At 47.1% G+C, this 14,538-nt stretch overlaps 3 protein-coding genes across 3 annotated transcripts; 1 reads left to right on the top strand and 2 right to left on the bottom strand.

Annotated features, from left to right (window-relative positions):
• Positions 1–213: 213 nt before the first annotated feature.
• F5147DRAFT_761112 (uncharacterized protein) lies at positions 214–1,265 on the bottom strand (the record flags this gene model as incomplete). Its single annotated transcript, XM_041440509.1, has 2 exons — positions 214–1,180; positions 1,237–1,265. The coding sequence occupies 2 exons, from the start codon at positions 1,263–1,265 to the stop codon at positions 214–216; spliced, it is 996 nt and encodes a 331-aa protein (XP_041292571.1).
• Positions 1,266–7,587: 6,322 nt separating this feature from the next.
• On the top strand, positions 7,588–12,503 carry F5147DRAFT_837169 (major facilitator superfamily domain-containing protein; the record flags this gene model as incomplete). The annotated part of the gene is made up of 27 exons (XM_041444048.1): positions 7,588–7,815; positions 7,876–7,987; positions 8,045–8,123; positions 8,187–8,259; positions 8,306–8,325; positions 8,376–8,446; positions 8,499–8,559; positions 8,612–8,639; positions 8,689–8,707; positions 8,759–8,838; positions 8,889–8,939; positions 8,991–9,068; positions 9,124–9,310; positions 9,367–9,399; positions 9,450–9,539; positions 9,599–9,705; positions 9,756–9,895; positions 9,953–9,987; positions 10,040–10,082; positions 10,133–10,320; positions 10,938–11,279; positions 11,337–11,513; positions 11,567–11,737; positions 11,786–11,799; positions 11,858–12,027; positions 12,083–12,186; positions 12,237–12,503. Exons 1-27 carry the CDS (start codon positions 7,676–7,678, stop codon positions 12,501–12,503), a joined length of 2,880 nt encoding a protein of 959 aa, XP_041292570.1. The 5' UTR covers positions 7,588–7,675.
• A 163-nt stretch (positions 12,504–12,666) lies between these two features.
• F5147DRAFT_178630 (NAD(P)-binding protein) lies at positions 12,667–14,184 on the bottom strand. The gene is made up of 11 exons (XM_041428416.1): positions 14,087–14,184; positions 13,984–14,025; positions 13,817–13,926; positions 13,705–13,767; positions 13,475–13,649; positions 13,413–13,422; positions 13,233–13,363; positions 13,156–13,176; positions 13,049–13,100; positions 12,976–12,996; positions 12,667–12,925 (listed from the first exon to the last, which is right to left on the bottom strand). Exons 1-11 carry the CDS (start codon positions 14,097–14,099, stop codon positions 12,703–12,705), a joined length of 861 nt encoding a protein of 286 aa, XP_041292569.1. The 5' UTR covers positions 14,100–14,184; the 3' UTR covers positions 12,667–12,702.
• Positions 14,185–14,538: the final 354 nt, after the last annotated feature.

Here is a 14,538-nt window from a genome sequence, read left to right as displayed (position 1 = left end):
AAACTATCTAAATTGTAACACTTAGATTCTGAGATAGCGTCAAGCAGACCATAATCTCAAATGGCAAACAACTATATTTTCATAGATCATATACATATACTACATAATGACATACTCGACATACATGGTTAGGTAGAACAGTTATAACACTCTATCTTCACATACTAAGTTCCATGTGCACACATCCATCGATATACTACCCAACGAGACCAGTCAGCGCCGATCTCTATAATGATTCAAGTTTGTACGTGACTTGTGCACAGAGCGCAAGATAAATGGACGTGGGGAGTGGCTGGTAGGAATGGGGGGAATGGGAGGGAGGGGAGGGAGGGGTTTTTGTAAGTGACCAGCGCTGGACTTGACGCGCAGACGTTCTGCCTGTTTACTACTCCCAAATACGGGAGGCCGGCCGTCAGGTGTCTCCAGCAGATCATAAGGGACAGGAGTGTATGACCGAACAGCGCTCGACTTGGTGCGCACACGTTCTGCCTGTCTACTGCTTCCAAATACGGGAGGCCGGCCGTCAGGTGTTTCCAGCAGATCATAAGGGACAGGATTGTATGACCGAACAGCGCTTGACTTGGTGCGCACACGTTCGGCCTGTCTGCTGCTTCCAAATACGGGAGGTCGGCCGTCAGCTGTTTCCAGCAGATCGTGAGGAACGGGGATGTATGAGTGACCAGTGCTCGACTTGACGCGCGCACGTTCTGCCTGTCTACTGCTCCCAAATACGGGAGGCCGGCCATCAGGTGTTTGCAGCAGATCCGCCACAGCTTGATCAGCGGTGGCCTCACGCCGCTTTTTGCGACCAACGGAGGGGTGTGCTGCGGCCGTGGGCTGCGAATAGTACGTGGCTGAAGAAGACTGCTGAATAGTTCTGTGAGTGGGTTTCGGAGGGGGCGGAGGGGGATTGGGAAACTGGTCCAGCAAGTGGGGGTGCGTGTCGAAGTGGGCATGACTTGGCGGATGGTCGTGGACACCTGGGTGCCACTGCGCACGATGGATGTCCCGCATCCCTGGAGCTTGCTCGACGTGCACGTTGTCAGAAGGTTTAGAGGGGGTCTGGCCATGGTATACAGCTCTGAAAGGATCGCCGTAAGGCTCGAGCATGCTCGCTTGCGAGTATCTGAATGGCATCGACTGGGAGTGCTTAAGCGATGGCTTTTTGTCTTCCTTACACCTGAGTGGTATTGATTAGTATTATGATCATGAGTATAACCTGAAAATAGTACTTACTTTTGGAACAACTTTTTGAAAGAAACCATAATTGATGAGGAAGAACGGGTGAAGAGTTGCGAAAAGTGTTAAGAGGGAATCCGCATTGCGATCTATATAGGTTGGACTACTGTGGACGCACCATGTTTGTCTTCATCCACAAATTCCACAAATTCCACAACCGATGCAAGCGTTAGTGAATGCCTCAATCACCTACCCGGTATTGCGTCGCCCCACTTCCATTACAAAGCCAGAATATCCAACCACAGAACAACCATCCGGCATACTTGACACGTGTCACCCAGATAAATTCATCGTGTATCGTGTTCAATGTTTCTCGACAACTCGTAACTTGTGAATATGTGATAAGATTTGCGACAAGTCCATGGTTCACTTAGCGTGCCTTTAAAGCGTTTGCACCCGACCGACTTCAGACCAGTTCAAGCCGCTCAACATCGATAAAAATATGTGGAGTCCGTTTAAGCTTGTAACTCACGCAATCTGCAGGTGATGTAAGCAGTAGAGTAAGTATTATAATGAATTTCGACGGAATTACGCACACGATCACTATGGCCTCCACCGGGAGGTCTAAAGGATAGCTTCATCATCGCTCTGAACGACGCTATCGTTGATTTCTGAAATGCAGATACCGTGGCTTGCATCTGGCAGAGTGGATCGCCCGGTCCGAGGCACGAGCTTCGAGGTCGAGAGATACCTGCGACTTAGGGAGCTGTGTCTGGCAGAATGACGAGACTCGATTGTCCTCGAACTAGCTTCTTCTTCCTTCTGAACGATCTTCAAGGACATATGTACAGTCACTTTGATGTCGGCTGCATACATAAGTTTTCTTGTATTCAGGTAAAAATATCGATGCCACAGTGATTGTATTCAAGAGTCTGGTCGAGGTAGCAGGGGAATTTGTAGAGACGTAAGCCCATCTATCAACTCCGCAACGAACTGCATATCGTGCGATCAACCACTATACCAGCGTGGAAGTAGAAACACGACTCACAGTCGCCCCATGTTCGGTCCGCCAAGCTCGTCCGAGAAGTGAAACTCTCCAGGTGCAAAGCGAACAATTCATACTTACACCCGTCTTACAAGTAAGGCCTGAGCTGCATGTGTCGTGGGATGCACTGCTCGAGCTACGAACTCCATCTAAAGTCGTGCACACACTGACAAACATGGATGTTGTCAAAGCAGCAGGGATGACGAGAAGGAAACATGACTTGGCTAGGTAATATGGGATGTTTCTGCCGTCGGGGAAATCTCAGATAACACTGGCGATAGGAAGACAGGTTTTTGGAAAGCACCCGGCAGTTCCATCAAGATAGTTACAGCTGGCGACTTTCATGGAGACTTCAGGAGAGAGTATCATAGGCAGAACTACAGGGTCGGCGGATAAACAATTCAAAACATGTGAAATGTCAACGTACGAACTTTAAGTAGTGATTGGGATATGCACCTTGTAGGCAAGGCCAAAGATTCTGTCAGAATTAGTCCACATATTAATCACGGTTGATCCCAGATAGGTGCAGGGGGCGAGTGTAGAATGTGAGACCTAGCGTGTTCAGAATCACGACACATGCATTGGCCCCGGAAAGTCTTGACGACGGATACAGGTCACCACCTGACGTGTCGGGAACCGTTGATGATGAAAAACCGTCTGCCTCGGGCCTACGCATAGTCTAGATGCCAAAAAGCACTAGACTTTTCCTTTGAATCACACACGGTCATCTAAACACTTGGAGCTCTGAAGAGTGCGTTCGATATTTGCCCCAGACTACAATCCGAATGTATACTGATGGGATATTTCGCGTAACGAAGAGTCGGAAGATCGGTACTTGCTTGGCGGTAGTTCCCTTTGCCGTTAGGGAGTACGACTTGTAGATGGACCTCTTTTGTAGGCAGCTGCGCTATGGGCCTATGGCAGGGACGTCGTGGTTACAACCAACCCCGCTGAAGAGCGGAGTTTCAATTCATTACTTACTCTAGTACTTGCTACCAAGGTGCACTTTGAGTGTAAACCACCCAGCTAATGTGCACGCAGAGCGTGAATGCTTCACTTGCCCAGAAGTTTGTGGCGCGCTCGTATACCAACTTGTCGATGGGTCCACACGGCACGTGTATTTCCATGGGGGTAGAATTTTGATAAAACACAAACTTCGAAAGCGCGCTGGGCGCAAGACGTGACGTGGAGATGTTGGGCGCATTCGCCGGCTACAACACATCATACCGCACGACTCGGCGGCGGTCATCAAAACTTTTGATATAGCGCCATATATCTTTAGGTCTATCAAATGAACGCACGTGCTATGATCCGTGCGTTAGATCAATCTAGGTGGCAAGGGACCGGGTGAAAATTCCACCGTCGTGACGCGGCGCACTGAGCACTATTCCATAAGCGAGACAAGAAAATAACACTATGGTAAGAACCCAATAGTCAAGGCTCGACCCATAGAGATACAAATGAACTGCACTAATCAAGATGTGTGCAGGCAAGTGGATTGACTGCTAGAGGTCCTAGCTTGAGTTACTTATCATTTGGCGGTTCCAGCGTACTTACTAACGTGAAGCAGGCTCCAGCGCTTAGGCGCCTCGGCTGCACCTGGCGCATCGTCTGCCTGCATGGTCCCAAGCCCGTGGAGTCCCAGCTACTTGATATAAAATCTTCAACACCAACAAATATATCAAATCAGCCAGAAGGCAGAAACCAGTTCGAGTCAAGATTTTATTTGAAATGTTCATCCAACCAAAGGTGATCAATACCGATCGCAAATAGGTAGAAATTATTGTGCGCAGAATTTGCTTGATTCCAATGCATTTTGCAACATACACGTAGAACCAAACTTAGTACTCATATACCATAGCTCATCGATATGCTGTCGAAAATTATTTACAGTACTCAACTTTATTTGTTTCAAAAGGCTGCTGCACATTCGGAGAGACCTGATGAGCGCGAGTAACCGCCAGATCCTATGGACCCAAGACAGTTGTACGAAAAACGCACGCAAGGCAGAGCATTACTGGACAGCCTATCGATAAAACTGCTTTGAGATGTTGGCAAAGCAGTTACCGGCACTAGCCCTTCTTCCTTCTTAATGATCTGTCTTGACGATCTTCGACTTTGATGTTGGCTGAATACACCAGTTTTAGTGGGAAATCGTACGCAAGTCGAGTAACATGAATGTGTTTTATCAATTTGCGAGGAGGTTATGTTATTCTAGAGTCTAGAGTCTGCTCGACAAAAACGCGGAAATTCGTGCAGTAATAAGAATATCGACCATCTGCGTATCGTGTAATCAATTTACCACTGGGGCAACGTGAAAGCAGAAATACGACTCACTGTCACGAACATCCTCGGTCTTCAAAGCCAATCGAGAGAAGGCTACTGGCAGTACCAGACTTGGTTTGGGCCGCTGAGATTCTATTGATACAAGGCGCAATGGGTAAGTTATGGAGCTGAATCTCGGATCCAAAGCGGATGGATCATACTCACACCCAACTTGCAAGTAAGGCCTGAGCAGCATGGATCGCCTCCCACGTTACTCGCGCCACAAAGCCCGTTTTGGTCTGTGCATGCACTGACAGACATTATGGATGTTGTCAGAGTAGCAACAACAGCAAGGAGGAATGAGAAACGCATGTCTTGTGCTAGATGATTTGGATGCGTCGAGGGGATCCCGAATGATAGTTCTGAGAGTCGACAGCTTGCTTATATATCCAAACACAAGCTCGGTAGTTTTCTATCAAAATGGTTGCCGCTGGCGGACTTCAGTGTTGGCATAGTCAGAATCACCATAGTCGGCGGATAAACATGTAAACTGAGTTTACCACAAGCTCTAGATCCACAGTAGTGATAGGAACGACCTGGCCTGACTAAGGGATGGTAGTGAAGAGGTATTTGAATGCCAATGGCGGGTTATCCATCCCCGTCACCACAAAGTAGGTTTTGTATGACACAAGGAATTTCTTTTTTCCCCGAATGTCCTGGGCGACGCCTCGGAGAATGGGGCCTTACATCAAAATCATGCTCTTGAGATGTAGTTTCCTGTTTCTCACCTGTGCCTTTTGAATGCAAGTTGAGGGTATCTTTAGGCCTGCCGGTTGAACGCACCAAGTTGCTGTTATCCGTGCAAACAAATAAGCAAGATGAAAAATGGTTACCTCGGAGTCACAGAAGTAAGGTCCACTTGCGGTTAAGATAATAAGGAGTTGTACTTGATAAATTATGCGTTTTGCACCCGACCTGACGAAAGTTTTGCTTGCTTGGCTTGGCTCATTGATGTTCCTAGTATGTTGGCAACACGCAGAGTCCAGACACGACTGCCTGACCTAGTACGTAGTCGAAAACTTCTTTGACAAGTTATGAAGCACGCCGCAGGTGCCCGGGTCGAAGACTCAGAAGTTAACCGTTCAAACGTTCAAGCCTGAGACAAACAAGTACAACCTGAAGCTGCGAGCCCCCGGACAGCAATTCTAGAGAACGTGTTACGAACCATAATAGACTAATAGTACTTGGAAAGCCAGACCACCGTGCTCTGCTTCCAAGGCTTCTACTTCTCAGAACCCTTCCTATAGCTAGTAAGGTAACTTAATGTCCGAAAATTCAGCGCCCTTCAGTTATAATGTGCGTAGAAGTTTAGGCTGCAAGAATTAATTTTTGCGAAATAGATAATGTACTAAGTGTCCCGACCTTCATCTACAAAGTCAGCTGACGGAAACTTTTCCAAACTAGCCCATTGATCATAGTAATGGTTGCAGACATGCTGCACCCCGAACATGGTGATTGCGACTTCTGTGTTTCTTTCACCGAAAATGCCCTGTCCGTCGCTGACTGGACTAATGAACACCATAGGATATCAGCACCGCGTCTTAATAATCAAAATGACTATTTGCTGACGATGTCACCTCCAGGGGCAGTCACGCTTCATGTACTAGCTCGGTGAGTAATTTGGTGCAATAGATGTTCACCATGCCCTCCAGGATGTCCGTGACTCGTCCTTCGGCTGATGCCTTCATTGCACGAGAATTGTTACCAGCCTAGTGTATCAGCCTGTTGCGGCTGCTGTGTCTCCCGCAAGTGATAGCAGTGATGGGTGTTTTGATCCTTTATTTTATGTCTTTAGCTTCGAAATTATATTGATTTGTGTTCGTTGAGTGCGTTGCTGGACGTGGTTTGGCTGGGGATACAATATGAATTATCTTGTAGACCGCTGTGTGATGAATATTGATTAATTGGGTTTGCAGCTATCGAGTGGGTATTGGAAACTTGACCAGGACATCACAACATGCTCAGACTTCAAGCTCAAGCTTCAAGATTCAAGATTCGGTCCAGTCTGACAACGGTCCCAAGTTGTGGTGCTCAGGTGGCACCGGACAGAACAAAGTATGAGAAAGTCGATAAGAACAGCACTGCAATGCCCACAGACTTGAATTCTAAAGGGGATATTCCATTCAGTGGCATGATGGGTCTTCACTTTTGCCTAATGTTTGTCCGCAGCGCCGTTGGCTAAACCTTTGCACAGAAACGTCCCGTTAAACCTCGTGAGCTCGTTGCAGAGTAAGGACTATTTGATATCAAACGTCCATTTGACCCACCATCATGATAGCAGTGGAGCAACCATTTTTTCGGTGTATCGGCACAGGTACAGGGTGACAGTCTGGGATGACCAGAAGGACATACGTAAAAGATGGGCTCACTGACTTTGTGAGCTACTCCTCGGCCTTCTACGTTCAATGTGTTAAGTTTTACTTCAAGTTTGCCATCCATCGTATGCCATACAAGGATTCTCCTTCGGTCGGCTGCCAAAAAAAAGTGAACAAGAGGACTTAGAGGAGACAGAAAGGGCAGCCATCCATAACACCGGCCCTACACAGAGAGATGTGGCAGAACGGACAGACCAATGTACAGAGACTAACATGCTGACAGCAAGAAACGCGCAGCTGAGCAACATGCAGCCTCAGTAGAGTTCCAGGACCCTGTAAAGGGTACTGGTCCCGGTGGAAGATATGTGTGCAACCGATCATCCCGGACGTTTTGTATTGTTTGTTGATGTTTAAAAATGTCACGACGATAAACTGGATGAAAATATCAGTCTACATATCTAGTAACCGGGTTGAAATCACTAGCCTTGGATGGCCTAAGTAGGAGATGTCCTACTACGAATATGACGAGCGGTTCACCGATGCGTGTGGGTCATAGTCCTCGAAATGGGTGATGCGGGCGGTGTATCGTGAACGAAAAAAGGGAGCCGAATTCAATATTGTTTTCGAGGTCAGCTAATATCAAGTACTTTTCGCTCGAACACACCTTAACAGGCTGTCCGTTCCTCACAATCTGCGCACCCCCCACCCCCGGATTAAAAAGAGATACATCGTTATCGTGAGTACCGCACTTTAAATTGATGATGAATACCGAGTCTTACAATTTACTTCCCAACTCTCACCTCCACTACCAATGGCTCTAGAGCAGGTTAGCTCCCAGTGGCTGCATTCAGAAACGAAGGCAGATGACTCGATCAAAGTCGATGTTACCGACGACGTGGATTTTGTTGCTTATTACGAGCAGGCTTCTGGCCGTTTAGTAGTGGACCCCCAGTATGTCGTTGTTGCTCCCATATATCCTAAGTCTATCGTGACTTATTTGTGACTCACGAGACAGGCAAAGGTCGAGTTTGGGGAGGTAATGGCCTCTAGGCTCAAGCTTAGCCCTGATGGACTGAAGGTTCTCTGGCCTCAACCCGCCGACGACCCGAACGACCCACAAAACGCTCGTCATTTCTTATTATCGTGCCCCTTTCACTAACACTAAGCTATTCATTCGTAGTGGACCGATTTTCGCAAGACTGTGCACCTGATCATCATTACAATGTCTGCAGTGGTACCTGACTTCGACTCTGGAATTGGTATGTATCCCGCCCTCGCTCAATATCCATAGTAGTGTCATCATGGAATACTTTTATTGGCAGGAACTGCGTCGATATTTGGCCTCGCTCAAACTTATGACACGACCTCGGGTGTCATCAATGATCTGACATCAAAGTGCGTGATGCATCAATCGTTACTCACATTCAATAATTCCCTGAAGCTGGAGCGTCTTCCTTTTGGGTGAGATCACACCATTACATGAGAATAGCCTCTTCTCATCTGTAGTCCAGGTTGGGGAGGCATCTTCTGGGTCATGCTCATGAGACGGTATGGTCGGCTGCCAGTACTCTTCTGGAGTCAGGTATATATATCTAGTGATTTAGCCGATATAAACCCTGAAACCTTGAGTGCAGCTTTTTGCGTTTGCATTCTTGATTGGTGCCACATTGGCGCCGAATCTAGCCACCTTTGCAGGTATTTACACAATAATTTGGTATTTATTGGACAATGTTAACTTTTGATGAAGGGATGCGTTGCTTGACCGCATTCTTTGGGCAGGTTGTCATGTTATCCACGCCTGCGGTGAACTGACTACGGTTTCAGAACGTGTCCCCAGGTGACAGTATGATTAGTGGAATTCTCATGGTAGCTTCAACATTTACCAACCTCAAAGGGTCTTTATGTCGTGACGGATATCTTCCCCTTCCATCTTCAAGCACGGAAGCTGAACATCTGGACTTCGGGTTTCGTTCTGTCAGAAATGAATTCCTTTATTGGGAGAAACATTTCTCACTATCTCGTAGATCGCCTTACCTATCGCCATTTGTATTTGGCTTTCTTGTAGCGCGTGTGAGGTACGTCTTACATATGTCCTTGATTCAGAGTATTCATCAATTATTGGATAGCTGGAGATGGGCCTATGCTATAGGATCTATTTACAGCGCCGTCGTATTATTTCTCATTGTGTTTCTCATGGAAGAAACGTACGCTCTGTTAAATTGTTTCATAGGGCAGTGGCGTTGACTTTTGCTGAACCAGTATGTATGATCGTCACCTTGCATCGAAACCACTGCAAATTTCTACGAGACTGCGATATCGATTTAAAACTTTGATAGGCGTCACTGGGTACAAGATGGCAAAATACAGGCCACGATGGCCGGAAGTTCTATTGGCATCTTTGGATGTTGTTTGGCGTCCTCAGTTTTTCTTCGTAGTTCTCTTTGAGGTGAGATGAATTGCATTGCTGACAATACTTAGTACATTTGCTGACCTTTTCGAAAGGCATTGGTTTTCGGGTTCTCGATCGGTGTGAATGTGAGTGTTTCCGTTTCGACCTGCAGTAATAAACGTATCGACTTTTGTAGGCGACAAATGTTATCTTCATGAAATCTCCTCCTCCCATCGGATTTGGCTTTAGCCAATATGCCGTGGCTGGAGCGTATGCGACTCCAATTGCAAGTTTTTTCCATCTATGAAGTATGCATGATTACCGTTCTCAGAATGGAATTTTTAGGTCGCTGTCCTTCTTGGCGAGTTCATTGGACGTTACGTCAATGAATTCATTATGGATCTGCATATTCGCAAAAACGGTGGTTTCTTTGAGGCCGAGAGCCGCTTGTGGTATGCAAGCTCAACTGACGGTCTAAGGTTAGAGCTGAGAATTTGTGTAGGACCTGTTACTTAGCCATGCCGCTTTATATCTGTGGCTTTTTGACGCTGGGTGCTGGGATACAAAATCTCAGCGAAGCCGCTCTCATCATGGGCTGGGGCATTGCGATCGTTGCAATCACCCTCAACACTGTTGTAGTGTGTAAGTCTCGGATCCAATATTTCAAGTGTCGTGGGATAACTCAAGGAGTATTATTAGATGCATATTGTAATGACTGCTTCCCTAGTAGGGCGGTGGGTGACGCATAACTTATTTGAATCTCAGTGATATGACCTCCCCTTCTAGGGCGAAGTCAGTGCCCTGCTAAACCTTGCAAGGGCATTGGGCGGTGAGTTACAACGATGCATGATTTGTCCAACATTCACGATTGTGGCCTAGGTTTCGCAATCGCATATTTCCAAGTCCCATGGGCTACAAAATCTGGAGGATTGATGGTGTTTGGTGTTGAAACAGCGCAAGTGATATCGCTTGACACACTCGAAGAGTCTGACGGTTGTTATAGGCTTGTGATTGGCATGTTTTTTATCGCCGTTCCTATGACACAACTGAAGGGAAGCTACTTCCGAGTAAGTGCGGTTCTTTTCATTTGTGTTATAGCTTTGAATTTGTGCATCAAATATTAGGCACATTATGCCTTATAATTGGCATTGACAGCTTCTCGATTTCAGAACCAGAAGAATTTGAGAAGAATCATTCAGAGTTAGACACGTATGTTTCCTGGTTACTTTGTTATACAATCAAGTATGTACCTGCGAGCGTCTACAATGTTATGTTTTGGTGTATGCAGTAAATTACCTGCAATATGCCCTTTCGCGAGATCAGTTGCAATGTAAAACTGTCAATCTATATGAGTACTAGGCAATGGCAGAGTTGGAGACAAACAAGTACAACTTCAAGTTGCAGCTTGCTGGTATTTGCAAGCCAAACATCGCCTGAACTTCCATTACTTAGCAATTCGAGAGAGAACATACCGCTTGTTACCAACCATAATGTCATTCAGCGATCAGGGGATACAGAACGCTTCAGATACACATCATTTTCCCTCTTACGACCACCGTATAGGAACGTGCACCACCCCAACCGAGTTTGCACAACGAATGGTGACCTCCAAGTCGTGCTTGAGAACTCCTTGTTTCGAACGCTGACTCAACCCAAATATTCTGTTCTTATCCGTTTATTCCAGGACACGTCCGATGCTGCCGGATTGGCGCTCATAATCCAAATGGAAAGAATGCGCGTGGCGGAAGTTATAGCTGCCAGAGACACCGTTGTCGAACGCCTCGAAGACGCTTACGTATCTGTTCGACAAAAGTCAGCAACGATTGATCGACTTCAGCGTGAGCTAGACGATCTGAGGCGCCCTTCTACCCCTGCGACATCTGTAGCGAGGGATGATGATTCATCTACGCAGCTTCCGGTGCAAGACATTGCCACGTCATTCGATATCCCACAACCAGCTCCGAAAGAAGGGGACGGTGATTGTCAGAATACATTCGCTCAGGTCTTGCCTTGGCAGGTGCCTCTTGTACGACGGAGTATCTTGACTAGCGCGGAGCTCAATCGATGACTTATAATTTTCCAGAACACTCCGAACAGACCTGGATCTACAGGCTTGCCTCCAACGCCACTGCTAGATTCCCGCCTAGGAAGCCGGTGTGATTCCAATTTTTTCAGCCCGTCTTTTCAATCAAACCATTGCGCACGTCTTAAAAATTCTTTCGATTCACCTCGCTCTGAAACTGTCGACTTCGACCATCCGGTAAGCCAATATATGCGCTTTCTCCTGTCGAGTCGAGGGAATTTGATGTTCAGAATATTGTCGAACCACTTCCGCTCGGCGATGGACCTGAGAAATCGATTCTCGCAAGACAAGCATTTCTTGCGACGCTTCCTCTCCCTGCTGACATCCCAGACGACGCTCTAAATCCAATTGTCATTCCTCAGCCATACACCTTGCATGAGTTCTTGGGCAATACTTCTGGTGTCAGTGCCCTATATATCTACGTGGAAGTATATTCACGTCTCATACAGACTCTCAAAAGCTCGTAAGATAATAGTATAGAGCTCACACGAAGTTCATGGGCAATGAATATCTTTTCCTAGCCTGTCAAACTATCGTGTCCTCGGCCAACTGACAACATACTGGTGCCCAGAGCGCGAAGAACACGGATATTTGCTTACCCCCGTTTTCAAATGTAGCACCAATCCCCGAGTAACAACAGCACATCGATGGAATGTGGCGGATGTGATCGGCACTATGGACAGGCCTACTGGTTTGTTGTGTCTCATTTAATCTGGTTTTGTTGACGTCGCTCTCGTTCTGGTTAGAGTGCTTCTACAACAAGGACGGGAAGTGGTACTACGCTGGGGTATACAAGGCTTTTCGCATGGACGATCTAACCACGGAAGAGTGGGAGGCTCTTTCAATCGAGGTGAAGCAAGATAATTTTGCGCTATTTCTATCATCATGACTTGGACCTAGACGACGCAAACTCTTATCAAGGAGACTCTAGCTGGCCGAAAGAACCTCTCGCCCCAGAACCTCTACGAGACTGGACAGTTGTATGCTGTTGGTGCCCTTCGTGTTGCGTGTGTCGGACTGCAGTGTGTAGGATTCAGCTCTGCGATGTATCGCGCGGTCTTGGAACAAGCAGCTCTAGGGAAATGGCGCGGAATAGGCTGGTCGGTACCCACCAGGAAATCGTCCAATGACACAACAATTGAAGGCGATGGAATACTTGGACCTTGAGCTTGCTTGGTTTTGCACCGAGGACTCTTCGCAACTTCGGAATCATACCCCATTCTGGCTGTTCCGCTTGGTTTGGTCATGGACAACAAGGACTCTATGGACAACTGGATTTGTACTGCAGCTGTAACAATAATGTTAAATACAAGATTCCACGGCAAAATGCGCGATGGAGATGTGTATGAACCTGTGCAGTGGTAAATCATAGTTTAACCTGTGGTGCAATCCCTTGACTTGATAATGTTGCACCACCGTCCAAAAGGATATGTGCGCCTGTAACATGCGCACTGGCGGGGGACGTAAAGAAGAGCGCGAGACCAGCGAGATCTGAAGGGCGGCCAGCACGACCCATTGGTTGTTGAGATAATATTTTTTTCTCGCCTCCGTTCTTGAATCCGAAGGCCGTCATCTTTGTGGGAAATATCCTGTTGAGGAAATAAGCTGGAACTCAAGTGACAGTGTGTTAGGTACATACCCAGGGCAGATCGCGTTAACACTACAAACGAGGAAATCAGGAGTGGACAGTATAAACTGAAGTTACTACATACGTGATCTTCTGTGGTCCCAACTTGACGGCCAGTATTGATGTCAGATGATTCACTACGAAGACTTTCAGTGTAGCCCTACGCAACCTCGTCGACAGATATTTTCTTACCTGCGGCCTTACTGACACTGTCTTGAAGAGAACAAGATAGCATCAGGCTCATCATGGGGCATAACACAATGACGCACAACTCCATGTCCCATTTCCATCTGCGCTAACCAGGCCCTCTACATGAGGTGCCACACTCGCAGTTGACGAAATATTAATCACGCGGCCAGGATCGAGTGCGCTCGCATCCTTTGCAAGCCATGTTGATAACCTACTAGCTCGTAAGTTTTTAAAATATAAGGTACGTAAATAATGCTTACCCGGATGTCACTTGGCATACCGAAACTCAATAATGACTACCGAAAGACAAGGTTTCACTCACAGTAAAACAAGCTCTTGACGTTCACAGCCATGACATGATCCCACCCCTTGTCTTCTGGAACGTTTTCGAAGGTCGCTCCCCACGAGACGCCTGAATTATTCACAAGGATGTGTAATCTCTTCGCAGGCTCTCGGGCCTCGAGAGCGGATATCAGAGCGTCTGTGCCAGCTTTCGACTTGGTGTCATGAGTGAGTACAGCAAGTTGATAGTTTCCCGGGACGTCTACATACGCTGAGATTTGCTACGATGTAGTCTGCGGATCCAGGGCCTTTGGCATTAAGCTCAGCCACTGCCTATGGGTTGTTGGAACTTTGACTGCGCTTGGGAAACCGATGCACGCACCTCCTTCAATTGGGATTCCTTCCTAGCAGCAATATAGACCTTTGCACCATTCTGTACGAGTGCTGAGGCAATGGTCTTTCCAATACCTGTACCGCCGCCTGTGACGAGGGCTGATGGAATGATGGTTAGTAACCCATCATGGAGCGTGGCACTGCCATGATACGTACCGATCTTGCCCTTCACATTGAACAGCGACTGAACAGAAAGATCTGGAATGCAACGAGCGCTCAAGATCAGAATTTCGCAAATATTTCAAAAAAAATCGAGTACCAGGTGTGGACATGTTGTTTGTGAGACCTGAGGTAGACGGAACAATCTAAATCCATGGGGAGAAACACAGACTTCGGCAAGAGAAGCGGATATCTAGTGGCCGAATGCCGGAGAACTAGTCTCGTGAACCAGCCGCCTTACACTTTGAAACTCCGCATATACCAAAAACGGTACCGCTCCTAGTAGCTCATAAACGCAGGCTGCAGGGGCGTGTTCAATTGATTAGGCCTTGGATCATTGTATCACAACCTGCCGGTAGGCATCGACAATTCTCTTCTCACAGAATGCTCGCGGGCTCAAACCCCAGGTCTCTAAGCCCGATCTCTCACTTGAACCTGCAGTGACCCTGCGCAGCGACAAAGTTGAGAAGTTGATGCTCATTCTTGTCAATCAAATATGTACTTGGTCGACATCATCGATAATAATTTGTGCTATACATGCCATATGTATCC

Source organism: Suillus discolor (genome assembly GCF_016758755.1).
Source record: "Suillus discolor strain FC423 chromosome Unknown F5147scaffold_29, whole genome shotgun sequence".
Classification (NCBI taxonomy): Eukaryota; Fungi; Basidiomycota; class Agaricomycetes; order Boletales; family Suillaceae; genus Suillus; species Suillus discolor.
The sequence above is the reverse complement of the archived record's forward strand: the minus strand, read 5'-3'. Positions and strand labels throughout refer to the sequence as shown.

Excerpts from the sequence above, each read along its gene's own strand:
- F5147DRAFT_178630 (XM_041428416.1), bottom strand. Across the intron at positions 13,768-13,816 it reads AGGAATCCCAATTGAAGGAG|GCAGTGGCTGAGCTTAATGC; the intron begins GTGCGTGCATCG and ends AACAACCCATAG. Across the intron at positions 12,997-13,048 it reads TTGGGACCACAGAAGATCAC|TGTTAACGCGATCTGCCCTG; the intron begins GTATGTAGTAAC and ends CCTCGTTTGTAG.